Source organism: Streptopelia decaocto (assembly GCF_964273445.1).
Source record: "Streptopelia decaocto genome assembly, chromosome: 10".
Classification (NCBI taxonomy): domain Eukaryota; kingdom Metazoa; phylum Chordata; class Aves; order Columbiformes; family Columbidae; genus Streptopelia; species Streptopelia decaocto.
Window position 1 is genome coordinate 11,344,789 of NC_138665.1, and position 26,348 is coordinate 11,371,136.

Genomic DNA, 26,348 nt, shown 5'->3' on the forward strand with positions numbered 1-26,348 from the left:
CTTCGCCCCCACTTTCTGCTCCTTTTTCACAAAGCTCCATTCTCCCTCTCCTTCTCTCCCATTACTGCACAAATTCCAGCTTTGATGACGTTTCCTAAGGCACTGCTCAAGCCCCTGCTCCTATTTCAACCTGAATGTCACTTAAGCGCCAGGTCACCTTTCACTCAGAGATGTCAGTTCAGGGTTCTCACTTCACAATGCGATCTGTGATCCAAATGACCTCGTTAAAAAGGTCAAAATTGGAGGGAGGGAAATATTAAAATCTACCCACCTTCCGGGCTAAGATGACCAAGTCATTCCCCACATTTCTCCTTTCGGATTCTTTCAGTCATCTACTCTGTCAGGTCCAGCCTGTTCTGGTGTTTATAATGAACTGATTTGAACATTGATTTCTACCAATGCAGGAGACGTAGAATCACCTAAACTGATCACAGAATTACCTCTCTGAGCCCATTTTCATGCTCTGGCTCACTTTCAAGATTGACATGTTTGAATGATTATCACACAACTCTCTGTTTCTGGATGTAGGCTCTACAGTTTCTTTCTCTGAATTCAGTCAGTGTTGTATTACATACCAATTACTGGTATCAACTCTTGTTTTCTTGAACAGAAAAAATGAAAACCTTACAAACCTCCGAACTCTGTAGTCCATAGTGAAAATAAAGGACAAATCGTAAAGCCATCAAGGCAAGACCTTTTCCCTGTTCTTCTGCAGAAGTCATGCTGCACAGACTGTTGAAAGCCAAGAGAAGCTGCAGCTGGTGGCATATATTTTGACAGAAGCTCAACCTAGTTCTTCTTAATTTCTTTAAAAGAGTAAACATGACTGTGGAGAAGATTCTTGGAAAACTGAAACAGTTGCAGAAGCAAAATAAAAATGGAAAGAAAAAAAAGAAATAATCCAAGACTTTTACATATATTAATTCTTTTATTTATATGCTCAATTTTTGAGTGTTCCACTAATTCTATATCACATTAATTCAAAACTGATCTTACCTCTAAGATCTATGAGTTAGCAAGTTTTATACACTCAAAAGTACCATTAGCTACATACAATTTACCTTCCCAGGTTTTATTTGAAATTAATGCTAGAAACATAAGAAACATGCAAATGTAAGATTTTAGAGTACAATTCTTCGGCTGCATATGAATTCTATAGTTAGGGAATGTGCTTTGACAGTATTCTGCCGTCAGCAGTGGCAATACACAGCAGCAAGAAAGATTATTCCTATTACATTTTGCAGGAGTAAAGATTCTGTTTAACATGGCAAAAATAACACCTTTTGACAGACTCAGGATCAACAATACTTTGGTTTTATAATTGTGTCAATAAACACCAAGTGAAACAAAACAGTACATAATTTCTTTGCAGAGAGGACCTTGGTCCCTGTGCTACAGTGCTGGTTCAGCAGGGAGGAGGGAGACAGTGGTGGAACCAGATATTAACAACACTGCAGAAACTAAAGTGGGCACATTAAGTTCAGTGTAACTTCCAGGGGTGGGTAAGCGGCTCTACAGAATGACCTGGAGTATTGACATTCCAAAGCATTGAATATTCTTCAGCTATGTACAGCCTGTGCTTCCAACATTGGCACTTCATTCTGCCAGAGTAAATCCCCTTCCTTCCCCGCTTTTGCCATGAAAAACTTCAAACAATACTTCTATAAAATATCTTTTAAAGCCTCAAGAGCATATTATACATATCCCACTACATTTTGATATCCCTTTTAGAGTTAGGAAGTCCTAACATGGAGAATGAAATCATTAATGCTACACGTTTAAAGCGCAGTGAGCCGTGCAATGCAAGCAACAGCCTTTGCTGCATTTCTATGGCATGGGAAGGATGGAGCGGCTTGAACAACTGAATAGCGTGGCTCTGTGACAGTGTTAGCCACATTAGTACTTGTGTATAAAGATAATTACTTTAAAAATTGCTTCTAGAAATAATGGTTTCATTAAAATTAGACTTCAACCTGAAGTATATCTAAATAAAAACTCCTGGCTGACACAGTCAGCATGGCTCAGTTTGGTACAGGAAGTGCTGGTGCTGATCTTTCTCACTCTAGAGCAATGGCCTCTCATCTTCACAACCCCACAAGCAACAAAATCCTACAAATAACACATTGCAAGCAACACTGTGCTCTTCACAGCCTGGTATGTTTCCATTTGCCCTCTGTGGCAAGGTTATATAGGGTACTCTGAAGGGCATGGGTTGACAAACATTGCTCTAGAACTAACACTGTAAGATCCGAACAAAATATAAACATACAATACATAGTCACATTTAATTAACTTCTAGTCACTGTGCAATTTAAATTAAACTTTTCTCATTAATACTTTTTTAAACTGTAAACCACACTAGAGAGAATAATTTTTTCAGCTTCTTTAGAATGTTACAGCTCTTACTTTTTAGCTGAAGCTGTCTATAAACTTGTATTATAATACAGATAGTTATGTTTCTCCTTCAATTACCATTAACTGAAGTTAAGATACAGAACTGAAGACAAAGTCCACTTTCCCCAGGGCAGATGACTGAACTACTAGTTGAAAGAGATACTCCCAATTACCAAAAGGCTGCTAAAATGTGCCTAGAAGTTTTCCACAAAATATTAAATCTGTTCTATAAATTTACTCTGTGGGCTTTGGTCAATAACGGTACAATTTAATTGGCAAGTCTGCATAACGCAATTGTTTCTTCTCAAAGAATTGAAATGAGACCAGCATTTCACATGGACAAGTTGTCAAACAGCAATGTGTTTCAGCCCCTGCATGAGAGTAACTCCTAAGGACACAGTTGTATAAACGATCTGAGGCCAGTGTTTGACATGGGGGAAAAAAGTGAGACTTGGTTGTGAACTCATCAGGAGCCAGTTGCTACTTACAGCATACAGGTAAAAAGTTGACAATTTTATAGAGCCTCTTGCTCTTGTGGAAGTAGCACCTTCTCACAGCTGCTGAGCTCCTTTGTGCACTCAGAATATAGCTATTACTAAAAAGAAAGAGGACGGTGGTGATCAACAGAAAAAAATATATTGGTGTGACAAACTGTGTATCGAGCCATGCTAAACACTCCCTCAAGATAGATTTTCTTTTGCAAAGCTAGAAGAAAGTTCCACAAAAGTTTTTTTCTTTCTTTTTTTTTTTTAAATAGAATTATTTTTTTTTTTAATTAATAAATAAAATATGCTAAAAAACATTGGGTGCTCGCTACCCAATGCTGTATGTACAAATGCAGACATACAAAAACAGAGCAGCTGACCTTGACTGGGTAAAAAGAACTGAAAGTGGCTTCTTGGATCACTGAGTCCAGTCCCTGGCACTGAAGGCACTAAGGTGTTTCATCCCTTTCCCAAACACAGTCAGCTTCAAGCCTGAAGAGCAGTTAGGCTGCCCCTAGCAGCTCCCACAAAAGATCAATACAGAACATAACAGCTCTAATCCTAAAACTTACTCTGATTTCCAGCCTAAATTTATACCACAGCCAGTTAATTCTTTTGCAAACATTGACTGTAATATAGGGGAAGCCTGCCTCTCTTCTCAGGTCGCACCCCGATTTATGTATTTCCTGTGTATGCACACGCACAGGCAGAGAAAGAGAGATGACAATCATACTCCTGGGTATCCTACCAAAGACAAGCTCACTGTATTGTCTGTTCAACCTTCTGGAACATAAGTGGCCAAGACATTGTGCAATCTGTTGCAAGACTGCTGAAAAATAAAGGCAACAATCATTCTGTTCAGTTACATGGACGACAATTCCAATTGCTTTAAGAATCATAATTTCATGTTTCTGTCTGCTAGTTCTAGAAAAGTGCAGTATGTAGAGGGTGTATTCAAGTTACAACAATTTTATTCCCCTCCTTCTCAACAACATAAATTTGAAAAATAAGTTACTAAATTACACTGGATCCAGCACCCCAGGTTCCACTGTCTTGTAGATTTTGCTGAGAAAGACTTCCACCTTATCATCACCCAAGTGACAGATGTCCAAGATGCAGACAACGTGTTTGCCATCTAGATCCATCGCTGCTTCTACAATTTCATCTAGAAGTTTAGAAAAGGTGTTTTAGTATACAAGCGATAAAAAGGTATACTGAATTTACATTGTTTTCCTTGCAGAAATGTGTATATGTTCAACTTTCTTTCACTGAAAAAATCTCCCTCTAACTATTAAACGCTGACCTACTGGGATTTTTTTTTTTTGGTAGAATTTTACTAGTAAATTCAATCACTATAAATGACAGCATCCAGAACTCAGATATGGAAAAGCTGAAATATACATTACTTAACCATTAGTGATCCTCAGATTTCGTTCAAGGAAAACTGAAGATGTTTTTAAATAAAATCAGGTCTATCTATATAAACACACAAGAAAACACGACGCTTATATAGCACTTTGCAGTATGAAACACGTTAACAGTGTTCACCGTATTTGTTCCGAGGTGCCAATAATTAGAAGCATAATCTGAAGGAAAATAATTCAATAGCAGGCAAATACTTCAGTTTATAGGCACTGTAGATTGCATTAAAGCAGCTGTTCAAAGTGACACCAGTGAAATGGATTGACTGACATTTCACTCTATTTCAAAGCAAATCAAGCCAAATATTCACATGCTCAGCCACACACTTCGATGTCAGTATAATTTTGCATCAACCAATAACCACAAATACTATCTAGGTCATTTAGGAGTTTGTGATTGGGATATTAAAACACTATATTCAGAGTACGAGAACAGCTCCAGTAAAAACTGCCTTGACAGTTCCATGTTACATCTGTTTACTAAAGGTGGTCACACGGAATTCACACCTCTCTCACTGAGGAGGTGAGCAATGCCTGACCTACAATAGAGATTTCTAGAGAGGTTTAGCTCTTGCATTGACAGATCAACCCAGAAATGATAAATGAGTAACAGGAGTGAAAGCCAGTCTCACTTGAAAGTGGAAACATGTCACGAAGCCTTCCATTGCTAGTGGTCTTCTGCTGACATGCAGAGATGCAACTCATACGAGACAATAACGTATCATTTTGAATGTCTTCTAGTTGAAATAAGTGGGGATCTTCAGGACAAAACAGAGGAAGAAATGCAACATCTATTGCCACATCGTGGTTTATACCTGTTGAAAAAATAATATTTACGTTAGCAGAAAACTTCATCTTCAGCCCACTAGCAACTCCATGCACCACTTCTTTTTAAAAATCAAACTATTGCAAGCTGAACACTGATTCTTATTTACTTGCTCTTTGTCCATTAATTAGTAATTGATGTCTACAAATATATTTCTCTCTCTATATATTTATACATAAGAACATTCAAATTGATATGAAGTTATAACACACTATAATTTAAGGCTAACAATGTTGTTGGCTCAAAATATTAAAACAACATTGGAAGCCATTTCACACTCCTTTTTAACTTTATCGCTGCTACAAGGGCAGAGAATTTCATTTTTACAACAGCATGTGGTGCATAAATTGTGCTACCTTCGTCTTGAATATTATAAGTCCAGGACTTTAACAACTGGAAATATTCAAACACCTTCTCAGCAAATCTTCTTTGTAAATTACAGGAACTTAACATGAGCATCATTAAGCTAGGCTACTCCCTTCTCCGTTTAATTGGAAAACAAGATCAAACAGATTAATATCCCACAGTAATGCAGTAATGCTAGCAAACTGATACACATCAACTTGCATATTTATATTTTAACAAATAAGTGTCAATCAACTGATACTTTGTGCTAACCAGAAGCAGCAGAGAGCAGTTGATGGGTATGGCTGAAATACAGCCCTTAATTTTCTAGCATGGAAGAAAGGCACTTTAGGAGCAACAGTACTCAAAAAAACAACTCAATGAGAATAAAGCTCAAAAGAAGCACTTAAGTTGTCCTTTTCCCTTTAAGAACACTAACTGTTTCTGATGAATACCTCTTTGGCAGGAAAGTCAACTGGCAATCAAGTGCAACTGAATAATTTACCTGATGTCAGACTGGTTGAACTAGTCAACAGAACCTACCTCTAACTGTAATAATTAATAGCTTAAAGAGTACAGACATTTTCCAAATGCTACACATAAAACTATACACAAAACTGCAACTATATGAAAAGCGATACTAGAAACAAGATATTCAGTCATGTCATTTAAATGTATTTTTAATGAGAATTACAGCATTCCGGTAAAAATTATCCTAAATCGTGACTTCAACAAATATTTAAAACATCAATAATTTTTTAAACTTCAAGAAATACTCAGAACCAACTCACTAACTTAGAGAAATCGTTCAGTTTCCGATGAACCTCCAAGTCATTCTCAAGTTAACGCTGATCTTATACTGCCCTTGCTTAACCTGTTCCAGAAGCCGAACTGCCAAATACTTACCCAGAACTGTCACTTCATAATACCCAAGGCCACTGGCACTTCTAAACTCACTGATGTTTTTATCTGTTCTGGTTTCATTTGGCTGGTGCACTGCTGCATGAATGTTGTACTGTTGCATAAGTAAGTCTTTGTGCACATAATCAAATTTACGTGGGATGCTTTCTGGGAAAATTGAGCCATGATGCAAATATTTCATTAACTTGTCTTTTACTTGTGCCCACAGGTCACTCTGCCACGAATCACAAGTTCTTCCAGTTTCTTCAGTTTCAGGTATATCACTCATTCCTTCTTGATCTATTATAAACACAGAAAATATTTGGTTTATTATTTATATTAGAATCATAGCATTTCTCTGCTAGATGAGAAATATTTTCACTAGAACATTTCAGTTATGATGACATGGCAGAACGTTCGAGACATACAACACAATGAATTAAACTAGGGTTGGACCATGAGCAAACTGGTAACCTCAGAGGCGAGACTTGCAGTAAAAAGACTTATTTCACCATACAAAGAGCATCATCATGGCCTGGTCTTGGAGAGCACGTAACTCATTTAATGAACAGCCAGAAGCCATGAAAACAAGTTTAAAATGGGTAGAAGTGAAGGTGAACTCTTCCAGCCCTTGCACAATAACTATATGCTTACATTGAGGACTACGTTACACTTAAAATTTCTTGCTATACAGTCAATGACAGCTCCATTCTTTCCTAATGCATGTCACTTAAAGACTGTTAATTGTAAAAGCTTATATAACCATTACTTCCAATTAAAATATCAGTGTATGTGACATTTTAATTTAAGAATAAGAGCTTCTACATATATCTGTATTTTAGATGTACATATCTAAAGAAAAGTGTCCAAATGTAAGTATCTAATGCAAGATGTCTTTACTACTGAAGCATTACACACCCTTTTCTTTTTTAAAGCAGCCTTTTAAATCAGCTCATTGCAACCACATACATTCATTCATGTTATGAGATCTGCATGATATTCCAGCAATTCTAGAGAGAGTAACAGCATAGCACAAACACACACTACAGCTACCAGAAATTCCTGTAAAAATAATTTCAAATAACAACAATCAATTTGATTTCTTGTTTTTAAAAGCAACAAAAAATTTCACCAAAGGCTAATTATCAAACTTGCTTATGGATATGTTTTCTTACATTTGAAGAACAGATCTCCACATAGTACCTGAGACTACTCTTTCTCTGGTATAAAATTTCACTTTAAACAGAAGTAAATTGGCAGATCTTAATTTTGGGACAGATGTTAAGTAGCAGGCGAACTTTTAGATAAAATTACATGACTCAGAGTGTATCCAGTCAGCTTGGAAAAGAGGAAAACATGTACAAATATTTGAATCAAATAAAAAACCGATCAGGCTGCACATAATGATAACCAACAAATTAGACTTCTTCCTTCATCCAAAAATACTAACTGCACGAAACATGAGTTTATTTTTCAATTGCAGAGGAAGCAAGAAAAAATTAATAATATTAACTGAGAGAAATCCCTAAACCAAACATCATACCTATGACTAGCTTCTAAGTTTCATTCATTTCCTCTCACATCTTGTATTTGTCTTTTTATTCAGGTACTCACATTGCTTTGAGAGTACCTTCCTGGATAGGGACAATTTTATCACTTGCAGATCACTATAGCAAGAAAGCTGCCAACAGAAAAGTCTTATAGTACTCAGTGCTTCTGAGGTACAAAGCTAACCTAAAGCTTGTACAAACCAACACAGAGAACATATTCCCCACCCTGGGAAACAGCCCAACACTGTCCTTCCAGCCATCCTTTAGCACACAAGGGACAAGACTGAGCAGAACATTAACCACATGCTGACCACAGTGGCTCCCTAGAGGCTGATGCAGCCAGAAGAATGAAAGAGCTGTCTTGACAAACAAGGGTTATAAGGGTCTTTGTTGCATATTTTAGACCTGAAGACAAGAAGCAGGCTTAAACCTCCCAAGGTTAATGTAACAACTATTTGCAACATACCTGTGCAGTGCTGTACACTGTCTGATACAGCCTGTCCATTTTTATCTTGTGCAAAATCTTCCTGCTGAAATTCATTCAAGCTATAAAAAGAAAGTTATTGTATATATATATTTAAAACTTATTTAACCTCAAACACTATGCAGCAAAACTTCAAACCTTGACAGATTTCTAGTGATAAATGATACAAGCTCAAATGAGAGAGCACTACGACGTGGTTTCATATCATGAGACTTACAAACTAGCAGCTTACGTAATGAGACCTACAAGGCTCAGTAAATCAGTTCTAAAGAGTTTAGCACAAGTGCTGTATCTGCTTTATGAACTAGAAAGTACTTCACACTCAAAATCCAGTGTGTGTTGCCCTCTACTGGACACCTACTGGAAATAGCACGTGTGACACTAAAAGCTGAACAGACAGGTGGCCAACGGGTTTATGACTTGATTTTACAAAGCGGTCGCACAGCACGCTGCTGCACGTCCACATCAGCACCCTGCAGCACTCAAAAACAAAGCATGAGCATCACTCCAGAATTCAAAATTATAGAGAAATTCCAAATACGTATTTTCCTTTGCCATACTACCTTACTGTAACAATCAGTTCAACCAAGGAAACTAGATATTTGTTATAATTTCATTTTTGGCCATGAGATTTTGAATTAATGGTAAGCAACTATTGCCTAACAATCTCTAATGAATTACCTAGGATATTATATTGGAGAAAAATGTTATAGATACTCTGCAACCACAACATGGTAAAATAAGCTCTTAGGTCCATTTATTTCTTTTTTGCTCCATTCCTCTTACTATAAAACACACCATAATGTCTGGATAAACTTGTGAAAAGACTATCTCAATTATCTTCCATCACAAACAACTGAGACATAGGCAAGACTTTGTGAAAGCACCAGACTAAAAATCCAGACTATCAAAGTAGCTACTAATAAAATATTCTACCTGCAAATACACACAGACAATATACAGCCAGTGAAAAAGGAGTCAAGGATGAACATGCTGTTTAGTGGGACATCCTGTATTTCAGTCATAAAGATTTACAGGTTTCTTTACTATTTTTCCCATTTCATACTAGCATCTATCTTGAAAATTTCATGTCAATTTTTCATAACGTATTGAAAATATCTAAAAATCTACTGAAAAGCTAAAAGGAACTACATTGTGGGTTTTGGGAATGAAAGTACATTTTATGAAATGCACTATCATCGTTGTATGGGCTGAGTACTGGAGCAACCTTCTTGAGATCTTTGACTTTGGGCACAACAAATCCTCACTTCAGCAGCACAAACTGCAACAGGTTTCAGCCACCTAAATTTGTAAACATAAAAAGCTGCCACATAAAGAACTTGAAAACAGCATGACCCTACTTGTTTTCCACCACCCACTCCAGCTTCTGAGCAGAGTTGGTGTTGAAAATATTGGTGAATGAAAACCTATATGTGTTTCTATGTGACTTTGTAGTCCTAAGTATTTTTCAATTTTTGAGGTCCAGGGCAACCTCAGAAAGATACATGCAAGATGTCAGATCCAAGTATATGCAGTAGTATTTTTATGGTTTCTGATGAAAGGTAGCAGGAAAGTTTGTCTCTTTCTAAAATTATAATTAAGTAACTACCTTGTGCTTCCTACGGCATTATTTCTAGATAAAAGAATGCTTCTGTGGAAACAGTGTCTTACAAAGCATTAATTCCCTTTAAAAGAACCATCATGGAAAGTCATTACTGTGTATGCATAACAATAAATTAAACATTTACACGCCAGCTATATTAATACACTGTCATGTCATCAGAAGACATTTTCAAAAGTATTTTAAGTAGTTAATAAAAAATTAATGCCTACAAAACCAATTCTCACTTTTGAGACTTGGACTTCTTCACAAGAGACATAAAAATCTCGCACAATGTCAGGAAAGGATGAGTCACAAATCAACATGTCAAATTCAATACATGCCAACTTCTCTCTTCATTAAAGCAGAGGATTAAACCAAGTCATACTGCTGACAAGTTGATATTTCAGTAATGGTTTCTTTCTCTTTTAAAACTGTCTAGTTTTGGAGGTGAATAGGCTCTGATTTAGACCTAGCAGAACCTCTGAAAAATATGAAAATGACTTGCCATGACTTGCCCCCACTTCTTTCACAGAACCATAGCTGGGATGATTTCTCCTACCTGCCCAACATGTTATTCCTACAGGACGGCTTTGTGCTGGCTGTGTGCACACGGGTTCAGAAGTTAAACCTACTCCTCTACACACAGAGTTCATATGCTGCTTTGCCAGCCAATGTGTCTGCAAGCCACTCAATACAACCCAAATCCTTCCATTTACTGCAATACCCTGTGGCTGTTGCAAGCCAAAACGCCCACACTCCTATTTTGCCTGTGCCAGCTTTACAAGCAGCTGTGCCACGCCAAACTTGCTATTCCCAGCCTTCATTCTGCAGCCTCCCCTTTTCACAGGTGCCCACTGGCAAAAAAGCCTTTAATCAGTATTTCCAGATGCATTGGCATTCACCTTTTCCATCATTCTACTTTAAAGTATTGTCAACAAAAATAACATTAATCAAAATAGAAGGCAGATGAATACTTTTGGAAAACATTGGGAAAATAAGCATGTCTTGTGCTTCACACCTGTTTCCTAAGTCCTGGGACTAAATGTGATAAAAAGACTTAACAAAGAAAATGCTTATAACTTGCAGCTGTGCCCAAATGATGCAAGGAATTTAAGGGTCTCAAAACAACAAAACACCCCACTCCCTGATGTAACTGGCAAAAGCCTTATTTTCTAGACAGGTTTGAAATCAACTTAACTGTCATGACACCATTACAGTATATGCATCTACCCTGGCAAGGAACAGAGAAACCAACCAGCCTTCTACAATAATTTGACAACCCTACACAAATTGATTATTGATGTCTACCAACTTTTCTGTGAAAAAAAATCTGATGTATGTGAAAAAGGGGTCTAAAGAAAAAGTCAAATTCTTAGAAACTTCCAGTCATGCAAACCTCAAGCTGAATTTCCCTGTGTTATAGAATCTCCATCCCTTAGTTCTCATCAGAGGGGAGGGAAAAAGAAGAAAAGGCTCTAAGGTACACAAATATTTAGAAGTTAAACTGCAAGGACAGAAGCATACAAACAAGCTACTTTCAAGCAGTGCAGAGTGTGAGCGTGTAGTGCACCAGCAACTCCATGGTAACTGCAGTGCTAAACTTACAATGATTAAAATCCTAAGAAAACTAGTGCGTTTTTTTCACTTCCACATAAAAATAAGCCTTTTTGAAACTCCTGATATTTCCCCATTCACAATAAACTATCAGCTACACTAATCTGGGGTATATGTTGAATCTCTCTACTAGCAAGGAAAGAAATATCAACAATAATATTAAATTCATCAGTTTCCTCTTACCTTGTTCTTTCTGAAAACCTTTATAACCAGATAAATAAGTTACCTCAGAAATGTAGGAACTAAGGCTGTCAATAAAGAGCCTTAAAATAAGCTTTTACTGTTTAAAAGCAAAAAAACTTTAAAAATGCAACATGCTAAAAAACGGCACAAAATACGTGACATAAAATAATCAAAGCTAGATTATACTTCAAAATATAACTGTACTGCTGTTATTTCACCAACGTATTAAAACATGTCAGTAAGAGCTGACATTCTGCTACTTCTAAGCGACAGAACAGAAAACAATGCAATTTTAAGCTATGTCAGGCTAACTTTCTATTTCTCTTCTGCAATTTGGAGAATTCGGCACAACTTCATAGTTAATTACAAAAATGCACAAGTTACCTTTTAATTATATAGAGTGAAACAGCTTTCCATAATCCAACACAGACTTTCTCCTCCTTTAGTTGGGGTTCTAGCACTAATGGCATAGAGTGGACACACAGGTAGCAAGGACAGTAGCAGATTGAGAAAAGCAGAAAACAAAGTGAACATGCCTTAACTTTTTGCTTTCACTTTTAAGAAATGGGGAGAAAACATTCCTCCCACCCTCCACCCCCCAAGAAAAAATGGAACATTTCTCAGCAAGCAAAAGAAAATAGGATTCCTCGTATTCTGAAAACCTCCTGATTTTCCTATGGATTTGTGTCACAAGTCCCTGCAAACACCTGCACCACCTGCAGAGATGTGACCTCAAAGCTGGGTGTCACGCTTTTAATGAACGGGCTGCAGAGCCAGGCAACCCTTCCCTAAGAAAATGCTGCATCTACCAAGAAAACCAGAGGAAACTAGAGATATGTGGGCTCAAAGAGCCTCATTTATCCCACAGAAAAACCTTTTCAAAATTAGCTTCCAATAAATGTTTTTCAAGAAAACAGGCATGCTTGTAGAGCAGTAATACTGGTAGAATGGGCAACAACTTACAGTGAACTCTGTCATTAGCATTATTGCTATATCCTGGGCACCACCATTCTTTGTTTTGAGGGGAGGCAAGAGGTGCTAAAAGTCAACCAAGGCGGCAACTGAGGGGCATACCTACTCACGACACAAGCACAAATCACCACTGCCAAAAATCCCAAACATCTCAAGTTACCGACACCAAAGTATTCAAACATTCAAGTTACCTGAGCTGTGTTTGGAATGAATGACAAGAATTTATGGCCCTTAAACAAAACACATGAATGAAATGAGCTTTTTACCCTAGACTAGCAAATAACAACACTCATTCAGTTTTCTTAATAATTTCCCATTTGTAGTTATTTCATTAGGTTCCAGACTTATCAGCAATCTGGATTTGAAATTGCTACGTGGATTTTTTTAAAAAACATCCTTCTCTGGATCTAAACCAAGTTCAGTAAAGACTGAGTGTAAGGTAGTGGTAGGAGCCAAGTGACTTCTCAGGGACAACTATACTTACACATCTGTAGCACCAAAGATCATGTATAGCTTAACCACCGCTGGCAAATCTGTTAATGCTGTTACATTGTTCACTCTGGTTGCTCATCAAGCATCCCCTTCCCCGCCTACCTTTGACTTTCCTACTTGAACTGTTAGCTCTATGAAACAAAGACTACATGTATTACTCTGCTTACCACGATGGACCCCTGTTCCAATATATTCCCTGGGTAGCACTAGTAACAATTTAAAAATATGTAAATATATGTATGTATACATATGTATGTAGGTATATATAAAATAAATGTAAAATGCTTACTAACACACTCAAGGTTATGTTTTGGAATAAAATAATCCAATATATTTGAACTAGAATCAGTGCAGAGGAAGAGAATAGAAAATACTGAACTCTACACCGATCCATTCTTTCATTTCACTTCCATACAAATTCTTGACCTGTAAAAGTTTCACTTCAAGTATCTTTGTTTTATCATTGAAATTATTCAACATAATAAACTTCACATAACTCACCCAAGTTTTCTTCTTGCAGACCGTGTGAAATAGCGGTAAGATGATACAGGAACAACAGACGTACTTGCCCTTAAAGCAGGAAATTCGCCATTATTTTACAGTATTTGGTTAAATGGAAATACACAAAGCAAAGAACACGTGTGTTTTTCTTGCAGGCAGAATGAACCTAAGACACTCAAATCTTGGAATTTTCCTTATGGAACAGAAATCCACTAACAAGTTTGCTGTAATGCTGCCAAGACAGAACTTCTGTTCACCACGGTTTCCTTAGTCTTGAATTTTCATTCAATCTGAATTATGTTTTATCTCATTTTCCCTCAAAATATTCTGAATACCCACACTCTTCCCACATTATGACTTCTGGATGTGAAAAGTCAAGAAGAAAAATGCACACTTTACAGCAAGAGAAATCCACTAAAAAAAAAAAAAAAAAGTGACTTGCTAGATTTTTGCAACATGTCAATATATACATCAGGCTTTTAATACTAAGTACACTAGTACTAGTACACTAGATTTTGCAGACACATTGCAACAAAAGGCATTATTATACAAGCAAATATTTTACTATTCAACCTAATCCGGTTGTATCAACCAAATTATTTTCTCTTATCCATTTTCTTACTACTTTTATTTCAAATCTGTGAGATTAACAACAAAGTCACATAAGTATTAATCAGAAGAGAGCATTGCAAGCCAGACGCCTGCTTTAATCAATCCTTCATTAGCCTGAACAGTATACTTGTCATCACCTGATGCTAGGAAAAGTACCTAACAACCTTTTACTTATTAAACTAAATAAGCTTTTAAAGCTTTCTTACATGTTTTCTATGGCCTGAGTTCTAAACAAATTTCCATGCCCATTATTTAGGAGATCCACAACATATTTATAAAGAGTGCTTACTGTTCTGCATCTGTATTTAATCTGCGTGGTATCTTTCTCTTGACTGAACTTCTTTTTGCTTGAGGAGCTTGGTGTTGATGTTGTTCCCCAGGAGCACAATGTGGCCCAAGAGAAGACTTGACTTCTTTATTTTGAAGGCTGGTGGCTTTTTCCTGGTGAACGCAGTCTTTGGACGTAGAAGAACTTTCAGGACACTGAGAAGTATCTTTCTGCAACAACAGTTAATTGTTTAAGCATTTCAAAGCGCTTAAAGCTATTGCTTCCAACCTGCAAATTTTAAAGTGACTTTTAAAGGAAAAGAACCATTTACTCTACTTTCTGCAAATCATGTTATATCTAGCAGAAATTATCTTCTAATCATACTAGTAAGATAAATTCTGTCTAGAAAGTGGCAAAGAGTATGTCGCAGTAGTTGCTTTGCTCACATTCTAGTTAACACTACATTATGCAGTCAAATTAGTAACTTCTAAACAGTTATGTAGTTTTATGGAGGACTCTCGTAATGCTTTCAGACAAGCACTGAATCACTGCTTTTCAAAAAGTTCTAAATTATGACTTTCAAAATTTTTGCTCTCAACCTAGGAAACAAAGTTTATCAAGAGACAACGTACCTAGGTTCTGAACTCAAATGCAAAATTCTCCATTCTAATTATGATCATTGTTGCTTACGTGCTATAGCATTGGTTCTCAAATACTGCACCTGCCCAGGTTCCAGTCCTGAGGCTTCTTCAGCTGCATTGCTACAGCTGATGTATCTTATGGCACTGATTATTCCCTGAACAGCAATGCGTTTGCGTTCTCTGTAGTGCAAGTCTTCAATCTGTTTTCCTGTTTCACTTATGGTTTTCAAAACCAATTCAACTGCAAAAAAGAAATTTCCATAGATGAGTTTTAAAGAAATACAACATCAAAATGTCTGAATGCAAGACTCAAAAGAAATTTTGTTACTAAATATTAAATTGATTTAAAATTACATTTTGGAAGAATTTAAATATTTTTGTTCTTCACATCACACAGAAAAAAATTTAAACCATAATCAATAAACCTTTTTAGCATCTTTTAGTATGCATTATCAGACATCACCATATCTGTTTCAGGTGAAATTTCTAATGCACTGTCACAAGACAACATAACTATCTTTAATTCTGATTTAGCACAATATTCAGACTAAAACTTCTGGGCAGACCTGTAGCTCATGTAAGGTGCTACAGTTCTTCTGCAGCTAATGGTGCCACAACACTTCCCGTAGGCTGAGGAATTCACCTATGCTACATGAAAAAGAATTTTTCTTAAATGACATTACAAATTTGTGTAATAACTAATAGTAATTGTCTTGCTTTTTAACTGATGCTTTAAATGCTTGGAGTAAGACTGAACTGAAAAAGGCTACAAATCTTGAAGACATCTGACAGCTTGATACCTTTATTGTTTTTACAATATTTCAAAAAGTTATTTGGAGGTCGTGGAAAAGGATAATAGCCACCAATGACAGTTTTCTTCATTTGATCAGCTTCACTTTGTGTTTTAGTCCACTGAATGAAGTTTTTCACTTTGGTATCCTTGGTGTATGGCTGGCCCTTGTGCCACCCTTTTAAAACGAAAATAATCAGATGTCAAAACCAAAGCAGGTTACTGTCATCCATTCTCATCTTGAAACTATACTGACCACTACATAGAAAAAAATGAGTTAAGAAAAACTGGACTAGACAATACAAAAGGCATCCATCCACTAGTCAATAGTGTTTTATGAAATGGCTATCTTGAATTCCTTGACCAACACTTGCATTTGACACAGAAAGTTACACAAATGCTAATAGAAATAAAACATGTAGAAAAATGCTACTAGAATACTTTCTCATGGGAGCGTACAAAACAATGAACTGATCAGAAATTGGCTTATTAGCAGGAAAGAGCAGATAAATCATCTTCATAGGGTTCAGTAAAGATTGCTAGACAGGTAATTGGCAAGGTATGTATTCATTGTTGGGTGGTTTAAAACCAAGATACAGACTAAATACCAGTTTTGACAAATAAATTGTAATCTGACCAGGTCTACGTCTAAGCTGTGAACTGAAAGAGATCTCAGCCTGATATCTTAGCAAGACTGAAGGAATGAGCTGGATAAACACAGGAAAGAGACACCTAATGGATCTTGTACTCCCTTGCAATTAGGCCAGTGTGTCACTTGCCTGCAATGTTACTATAATCTGCCTTCTGATTCAAGAGTAAATAAACTACTAACAGCTGTGCCAGGTCCTGTCTGTGACACACTGAGCGGTGGTATCTAGTGTACAGTGCCACAGGACCAGAAAGAGTATTGTAATTGCAGATGGGAGTATTCAAACTAGACCAACCAAGACTAGAACGAATGCTCCTGCAGTGTAGCCCAGCACTATGGCCCTTCCCACATCATAAGCCCTGCACATTGGGAAAGATGAAACATAATAGCTCTTCAAATATTTGGTGGAAAAAGGTACCTAAAATACATTTATGGCAACTATAAGTTGTTTTTAAGGAGGTGGTAATCTGTATTGCTACACTCCCAAAGGATTAGAACAGTCTGAATGAATTAGTAAACATATGACTTAACATAATAATAATAATAATTAGTTTCTTTTCATAAGATACACCCCTAAATGCCTCACAAAAATGCAATCTGTCTCTCTCTTTTTGCAGTGGTATTTCACTATTAATTCAAAGTAATTTCTGACAAGGAAATGAATACTGTGCAATAATTATTTCATTGTAAAATGAAAATACCCTTTCCAAAGAAATAAGATGAGAACTACGTAAAACTAAAACTAGTTTAAGATACCTGTAATGAATATTTGACTTTCATTGGAAGTCGTAAGGTAAATTGTGCTGGAAGTATTCCCAGTAAGGTCCCGTACCACTCTCATCTGTGTACACACCAAATATGTCACTGGAGAAAAAAAAACCCTTCAGTTTTTTTCCTGATATTTCATTGATTTTATAATGTCAAGACTGACACACACTGGGTTAATTTTATTAAATGCTCTAAACAAGACATTTTAGTTCTTAACCTACAAATGCTTCAGCATGCATTGAGCCTCCATTATAAATTACAATCTGGAGATGTAATTAAATTTTCAATTTAATAACTGCAAGGAAATTTCAGCATATATATTGGGACTAAAACATGAGATACTTCATCAGGAGGGATATCAATGAAGCCACATTAGATGGTTGTGTTTCTTATGGATAAAAAGCATAAAGTTACAGACAGCACGAGAAATCATGACATGTCACTGCGAAAGTTCCAAACAGAGTACAAAGTCACTCTTTTGTTAATGTCTCAGTTAAACACTGGGATGTCATTCTCTGCCAGTGCCCCAGAACACTCAAAATGAATGCAGCCATAATTTTAACAGGGTTGTGCAGCTGGTCCTGCATCATATGATACAAAAACTGCAGGTGACAGCAACCAGTGTTAATGGAAGACTGAGTGCTTGGAGGAGAACAGAGAGAAGGCAAGAATATATAAAGCTCTTAAAAATCCTTAATAAAGGATTCCCCAGTTTGAAATTTCTAATTTTTAGCTCACATGCAATAACTAACACAGCTGGGTGATGAATGCTGTTTGGCAAAAAAATGTTTATTCAAATAACGAAGCTTTTCTATTTTCACCTCTCCCTTCCTCCAATTCTCTTAAATTATTCCCATCTATTAAAAAAAAGTCAAACTTATTTACAGAACAAAAGGAGTAACAGATTTGACCAGCTGCCTCCTTTATTTGCCTCTGATGCAAAAGATGTTGCTCCAGGTGCTTAATGAAAGTTTCTATTTGAAATTAATGAGATTAAATGAGCTCTAGGCCCAGTTGTCCAGCTATTTGTTTAGATTAACTGGCAGATGCAATATGATACAGGGTTGAAATACTTAAACTAATTATTTTTGGTTTTAAATTTTAATTTCTGATCAGTTATTTTCTGTTTGAAGAGATAAACCATGACAATTTTTAATTCAGTGGCAATTATACTCAGAATTTGAAATTAGCAACCAACTAGAAAAATACTATAATTATTATTAAGTATTAGAAAGAGATGAATACTTGGGTGAATACGCTCAAACACATCTGGCTGAGAAGTTGCAAATAATTCCAGTATGAATGGTTGGTCTGATGTCCCATCAATGGCATGTGCCCAACGATAGAGCCAGAAGTCTTCACCATGTTCTATATAAAAAAATATTAGGAAAAATGGATTAGCATTGATTCAGAAAGTTAAAAATTGACACATTTTGAAAGTCATATTTATAGAAAAACCTCTCTTTCTTGTTCGTTCAGCTCTTCCCACAAATGTCACAAGACCAATAACATCACAGGAATGATTGTTTGGTAAGTCATCCAGTTCTGACCTAAAACCAAAACAGAACAAAAATGTAGGTATTTCTTAATAACAAAACAAAGGTTTCTCAGAAACTTTTCAAAAAAACATTTCCAATTAATATTCAGTTTAATGTAAATTTAAGTTCTAGCTCAAAACCCAACAAAATTCTATTTTACCTTGTGATAAACCGGTATTTAACTTCAGGTAATCCCCACTCTGGCTTAACCATTTCTTCTGGAATGATACTTATTTTAGTTGGAGGGTGTCGAACATTAAGGCTGATTTCTGACAAAGTAAAAAAAAAAAAAAAGTCAGTAACATTTAAGGCATGAATACAAATTAAAAGAGAAAACCAAACAAACTTAAAAAAAAAAATAATTAAAAAAACAGGGTAAAGTTTCTTAAATGAAACATTCCAACTTTGTCTCACTGCTTGTGAAATTATTAATCAATTCCTCTGGCTTTATGTTCCTATCAAAGTAAAGTAATTCAAAGTACAATATTCAACAATGCAGTTTTATAATCTGAGCAATGTTAAACTTTCCAATTCTGTACATGAGCCAGCTAGTCCAATCCAGCCAGCTATTTTAAAAACCGGAAACAGAAAGTAATACCACAATACTGATTAGATATGAAGTAATTCTTATGCTAGCTTCATTCTCAAATGTCACCAAGATCTAAAATTGACTTGCAGAAAACGAAGTAAAACACAAGACAAAATTAGCAAATGAGAACTTCCACATCTGATAGCAGTTCAGGTAGTTGTTAATAGGATAGAAATACACCATGGTGGAAAACAAAAGGTCTTCTCGTGTCTATCCTATAGCACCTGAAAAACTTAATGTATCAAGCAGACTGTTTAAATGCTGAATAGCAAACATGGTGGAGCACTGGGGTAAGTGTGGAATTCTGCAGCTAGATAAAAAATAGAGGAGGAATGGCTTCAGCATCTAGAATACACAAGGTGGTACTTGTATTGTTTCTCTCATAACAAGACAAAACTTGTGGGTGTGAAAAAGACAGATTCTGATGAGGTTTCTACAAGATACTTGGTTTTGGGCAAGAAATTATTCAAATAATGCACCCAGAAAAGTAATTAAATATGTACAAATAATATATAAAACCATTTATATAATCACATCTGTCCCCTCACCCTAGCAGTGCAAAACGAGGAAGGTGTTATACTTGAAATCAGACCCTCTATTTAAGAACTTTCTTTTGGCTGCTGCTTTCTAGAAATTTATTTTGAAGACAATTGTGGCTTTGCATATGGTGTTTTAGGACAGTATCTCAGAGAAAATTCCTGAAAACAAAACTTTCCCACGTATCAAAACAATTTATCAATTGCTTCATCATTTTGAGATGGAAGTCATATACTCAACTTAGGACTATACCCTGGGATGATTTAGAACCTAAGGTGAGTCTGGACTACTTGAAACAGCAGTTTTCATCAGTACCACATAAATTCAGTGATGTGTGAAATGCAACATTGCCCAGCACTGGCATTCAAGGTGTTGGTACTATTTAAGCTCTAAAAGCTGCAGCAACAAAAAGAAGCGAGCAACACAGAACTTGCTTCACATAGATCTGGGAATAAGCCAGAAGCACACTATCTTGCAAGAACTCTTAATTTGGGAAGCCCTTTCCTTTGTGGCCCTGTTAACCCTCCCGGTACATTTTACGACATTTACAGGTGAACGGTTGTAAGGAAGCACTGGAAAGCTGGGATTGATGGAATGACAAATTGGAAATAGATTATGAAAAAAGTAATTGTTACTTAAGCAATTCAGTGTAATCGATTGCTTTAACTAGCTAGCTGAAGAACTTTCAGAGAACTCATTGCACATGTTTAAAATGAACGTCGGCTGTCATTTTGTTCTGAGTGTAAGAGCATTAAAGGGGAAAGAACTCATGTTCAGAGAAGTAGGAGAGAAAAAAATGCTGACCCAATGCAGTTTGAAAAGGCTATTAGTGTTATATTGTGGCACTTGTATTTCTTTAGCATAGCTCCTTTGAGTATCTGTCATACTAAACAACTGCAAGTAAGAAAATACTTTCTCCTAGCCAAGGAATATTCTTCACATATTCACTCCCATGGTGCTCTGTTTGAGCACAGACAGCAGTCATCAATGCAACTTTTTATTCAGTGGAGATTTGCCGATACTCTGGGCCTTGACCATATACACTAAAATCTAAAGTCAGATCAGGTGATGATGTGCTTCAATGTCCTGGATTAAGGTGTGAGCAGTGCACAAATAATATCTATATTACTAATGAGGAAGGAGGTTAAAATTCAGTACCAGAGCCCTGTCTTTATGAATCCAGTACTTGAAATCAGGCATTAGATTTTAAAATTTCTTTTAAAATAAAGGTGGCTATAGAGTTTGCAGACATGATCCAAATATAAACAGGGAACAATAAAAATTTAGATGCTAAGATACCTTTCAGAGCGAATATTTAAGGATATATACCTTATAAATTAGTCTCAGCAATGGATCACTTTCAATTTTATTTCTATGAAGAGCTACCTTTTTACAGCAACATTGAATCAAAACAGGTTTCTGCAATACTTAACCAATTGTAGCAAATCTCTTCATCTGTGAATCCCCTGGGGTTGGCTGTGTTTTAAATGGGTAACTGTTTTTGATAGTGTACTGTTCAAGAAGAAGTACCGTGCCAACCTTCATGCTGTTATACCATTCAGGACATAATGAGTTCCACAAAACCATTGACATCATGCCTGAAGCATCAGCAACTTCGAAGTAAGCCTGAAGAAAAAAAAAAAAATCAGACAAAATACATTCATCTTTTACTTATCATTATTCTGGTACGTATTTATTTTGGTTAATGCATCAGCTACTTAACCCATGAACAATTTCTCTGATGATTACAAAAGGATACAGAGTATGTTCCAAAACTTGTACTAAATACTAGAGTTGAAGAAATCCCTAATTTCCATAAAAGAATTCTTCCACAACCACCCCAGCCCAAACTCTTATCTTTCCAGTGCTCAGTAATGGTAGGTGACGCCAGTTTTAATCTATGTTTTTTAGAGGAGGCTGGGGAAATACTGTGTACAAGAAACAATATTGAAAAGATTATTCTTTATCAGAGAGAATTCTGTATTTAGAATAAAATTTCAAAATATCCATGAAGAAAAAAAATGTATTTTGGAAGTTGAGATGTTACAGGACAATGTGTTAAAAATTTTTGATCAAAACATGATACAAGTCTGATTTTCAAGAAAAAAAAATATGCAGAAAACCATCTGCATTGCAATCCACTGTCTTTTCATTGAAGTTTTTCTTACAAAGATTTCTACCCATTTTTTTTTTAAACTGGGTGAACTTTAAATTCAAAACTGAGCAGACTACTGAGCAGTAAAAAAGATTTTTAAACAGTATTATAATGGTCTTAAATGGTTGCAATCTACTGAAAAAAATCCTCATCTCTAGCAAAATGCTTCATTTTATCCATTAATCTGTCAGCCTCAATCAATCATCTGCTTTTGCTCATATTACCATGCACTCTCTTTATGTTCAAATTCTTGAACATATCTAACACCTTATGTATTTTTCCCCCTTGCTGCTTCTAAAATCCTCTTTTCCTTATTCCAAGTTCAATACAGAGATTATACAAATCAACACTTGTTAGTCCATTCTCATATTCACGAACCATGCCTCCTTGTAAGTAACTATTATATCATAGCATCTTTTGTTACCCCATTGGCTTTTATCCAGTAACAGTCCTTCAACACACAACACCATAACAAGAAGGAATGCATGAGGCAAAAAGCATGTAAAATCTGTCTCCTGACCTCTTGAGCTAAATCAGCTCTGGGCACAAGGTCAAGGTCTTTCTCTGTTTCTTACTCTGCCACCCCAGTGAGTCAGCCAGAGATGGGCAAGAGCCTGGGAGGAGACACAGCCAAGATAACTGACCTGAGGTGACCAAGGGGATAGTCCATGCCATATAACACCATGCTCGGACATAAAACAGCCTGCTGCTCTTCCCAAAGCACCCACTGTTCAGAGACTGGCTGGGCATGGGTCTGCTGCTGGAGAGGTGGTCAGCAATTGCCTTTGCATCACTTGTCTTCCCCCCCCCCCCCCCTTTTTTTTTTTTTTCTTTCCCCCACCATTGACTTTTCCCCTTCACCTCCTTAAACTGTCTTTATCTCAGTCCATGTGTTTTTCCTCGCTTTTGCCCTTCCAATTCTCTCCCTCACCCCACTGGAGGGGGCCATGGGGAGCAAATGACCAGCTAGTGAGTGCTTAGTTGCTGGCTGGGACCAACCCACCACACCTCCCGTCTCCATTTTCAAGAAACTCTACACAAAAATATCACAAGTAAAACACATTAGGAAAATTATTATTAATTTTACAGTAAAACAATCTATCTGGAAGTCCTCAGGTGAGAGAATTAGGGGATAGAAACTGTTAAAATTTGTTTGCACCTTTTTTTTTTCCACAGGACAGACTAACTCCAACTTCCAAAGCACAGAGACCAGAAACATTTAGGCTGCTAAGCTACTAAAAACTTCAACTATCTGGGTTTTTTCTTCACAAAAAGCTCAACTGAACTAAACTGAAGAACATCCAAAGTTTGTACATACCATCACTAAATTCACCATTTCCTACTGTGAAGGGCCTAGCAGTTTTATAAAGGTAGCAGTTTTAATATAAAGTAGCTACAACATAAATCCTAACTTTATGTGCTTCCTGTATGGAATAATGATTTCCAAATATCCTACAGCTATTTGTTCAAGCATTAAGCTATATATTTATCCCTCTTTACCTGATAAGGCATATCCACTTTTTTCTCTGGTTTCCCGTAGTACCTTAGTCTAGATTTGTGCAGGACTCTCACAAGAAGTGGATTGAAGTGAACTCTGCTTCTCCAGGTCATTTCCAGCTGACCAAGAGAAGTCAGCTTGGAGACTAAGGTTAAAGAAGAACAAAACAAAACAGAGCATTCATGATTGAACATTTACATTTTCAGGAGTAAAGTGCACAGACGAGGATGATATGTGTATTTTCTTAATGTTTTTAACGTTGACAAAGGCTCGTTTGCTGATATAATTCACCACGAAATCCTGTTCCGAGCTATCTACACACAGAATAGTTTTGTTTTGGTATTTAATTTCAAATGACACAGAAGTGGTGTCAGATGAGCAGAAGAGCTACTACAAAAGACATCGGTGTTAGCCTACAAGGGTATCACACTTGTGCAGAAATCCCGCTCATACCTCCCTCCTCACCAGACTTTGCAGACCAGCCTGAGCCCCTCAGCACTGACTGCACCATGGGCAGCAGCCTCCAGGTGCATGTCACCACCCAGTCCCTCAGTCTAACAGAGAAACTACTACTGGAATAGACATTTTTGATACCTCAGAAGACTGGATGCAAGCACCACAGCTACATATTTTCAGTCAATATCTCATAAAGTTTAAAAACTCATAGAATCATAGCATCATTTCAGCTGGAAGAGACCCTCGGGATCGAGTCCAACCGTGACCTAACCTAACTCTAGCACTAACCCATGTCCCTGAGAACCTCGTCTAAACGCCTTGTAAACCCCTCCAGGGATGATGACTCCGCCACTGCCCTGGGCAGCCTGTTCCATTGCCTGTCAGCCCTTTCTGTGAAGATTTTTTTTCCCAATATCCAATCTGAATCTCCCCCGGCACAACTCTTCTCAAAGTAACATAAACAAGCAAGCTGTGATACTTATGGCATGTTCACACTGGTGCCCAACACAACTAGAGTGTCAATCCTGAGCAGGCCTGGCCCAGCTCCACCAGCAATACAACCAACCGTGCCTGCTCACCTCTGTGGGTGCCCTTGGACAGCTTCAGCAGCGCAGGCCTCCCTAGGACTGCCTCTGGGCCAGTATCCACCTCCAGAATCACAGAATGTCAGGGACTGGAAGGGCCCTTGAAAGATCACCCAGCCCAATCCCCCCAGCGGAGCAGGAACACTTAGATGAGGTTACACAGGAAGGTGGCCAGGGGGGTTTGAATGTCTCCAGAGAAGGAGACTCCACAACCTCCCTGTTCCAGTGTTCTGTCACCCTGAGAAGAAGTTTCTTCTCATATTTAAGTGGAACCTCCTGTATTCCAGTTTGTATCTACTGCTCCTCGTCCTACCAATGGTCGTCACCGAGAAGAGCCTGGCTCCATCCTCCTGACACTCCATCCCATTCCTTTCCAGCCACCTCCTGTCCGCTTACCGTCGACGTTCACCTGCGCCTGGGGCTTGTCCGCCACCCACACGTCTCCGTAGGGATCCTCGTTGTTCCATAGCGGCAGGTAGTGCTTCTTCTCCCCGCGGAGGGGCGGCGGGCGGCGGCGGGGCGGGGCGGCGGTGAGGCCGCTGCCCCCCACCGTCTCCAGCTCCTCCAGGCACAGGAACCCGTAGTTGAGCCGCTTCTCGTCGTACAGGTACGAGCAGCGCCTGAGGCGCAGGCGCGCGCCGGCGCGCAGGTGCGCGCGCTCCACCAGGCCGTTGAGGCGCGGCGCGAGGTAGCAGCGCTCCTGCCGCGCGCCGTCCGCCAGCGTCACGTCGTACCAGTACTGCGGGGCGGCGGGGCCCTGGGCCAGGTACCGCTCCACCGCCACCACCGTGAGCGGCGGCGGCTCCGCGGGGGCCAGGCTCAGCTGGGAGGAGCCCCGCACTTCCTCAAAGACCCTCTGCAGCCAGGAGACCCCGCCGCCGCTCGCCGGCGCCCCCCGCCTCTCCTCGGCGCCGCGTTCCGGGGTAGGGTCCTGCATGACAGCTTCCTCGCGGCCCCTCCCCCCGCGCCGTCCGGGGCAAACGCCGGGGCCCGGGAGGGCGGTGGGAGACGGCGGCCGCGGCCTCTTGCTGTCACAGGCTGAGCCGGGACGCCGCCATGGCGCGCGCGGGGGCGGAGCTGGTGCGCGCGCGCGCCGCTTTCCATTCAAAGCTGCCAACGGTCGCGGAGGGGGAGGGGTGGGGCCGGTGGAATCGTTGCCGGGGCGGCGCGCAAGACGCTTGACAGGAAGGCGGCGGCAGCGGGGAGAGCCCGGCGGGGGCGGCGTGTGGAGGAGGAAGCGGTGGGAGGAGCAGCCGCGGGGCCGCCGGTGGGAAATCCCCGGGTAGCGGCAGGGAGGCGGGAGTTCCGAGGCGTTGGGCTGGCGCTGCTCGGTTGTTAGAGAGCGAGCCCGGGGGCTACGGCAGGGCAGGGCCACTGGTGCGTCTGCTCCGTGTTGTACTGCCGGTGTCCCGGTCTCCGGAACGGCAGGGGGGCTTCTCATTCCCTTCGGCCCCCGAGGGACCTTTTGCCGCACCTGTTCCTGATTTTGTTTT

At 38.6% G+C, this 26,348-nt stretch overlaps 1 protein-coding gene across 1 annotated transcript; it reads right to left on the minus strand.

The window, feature by feature from the left end:
• Positions 1-919: 919 nt before the first annotated feature.
• On the minus strand, positions 920-25,907 carry RADX (RPA1 related single stranded DNA binding protein, X-linked). Its single transcript, XM_082061953.1, has 16 exons — positions 25,252-25,907; positions 23,818-23,960; positions 21,596-21,788; positions 19,197-19,305; positions 18,957-19,048; positions 18,744-18,866; positions 17,487-17,594; positions 16,092-16,259; positions 15,372-15,532; positions 14,672-14,880; positions 13,771-13,839; positions 8,388-8,467; positions 6,378-6,671; positions 4,933-5,115; positions 3,903-4,044; positions 920-2,989 (listed from the first exon to the last, which is right to left on the minus strand). Exons 1-16 carry the CDS (start codon positions 25,790-25,792, stop codon positions 2,875-2,877), a joined length of 2,730 nt encoding a protein of 909 aa, XP_081918079.1. The 5' UTR covers positions 25,793-25,907; the 3' UTR covers positions 920-2,874.
• Between the last annotated feature and the right edge of the window lie 441 nt (positions 25,908-26,348).

Excerpts from the sequence above, each read along its gene's own strand:
- RADX (XM_082061953.1), bottom strand. The coding sequence starts at position 25,792 with ATGCAGGACCCTACCCCGGAACGCGGCGCCGAGGAGAGGCGGGGGGCG. Across the intron at positions 16,260-17,486 it reads AAGTCAAATATTCATTACAG|GGTGGCACAAGGGCCAGCCA; the intron begins GTATCTTAAACT and ends TCGTTTTAAAAG. Across the intron at positions 4,045-4,932 it reads TGACATGTTTCCACTTTCAA|ATGAAATTGTAGAAGCAGCG; the intron begins GTGAGACTGGCT and ends CTAAACTTCTAG.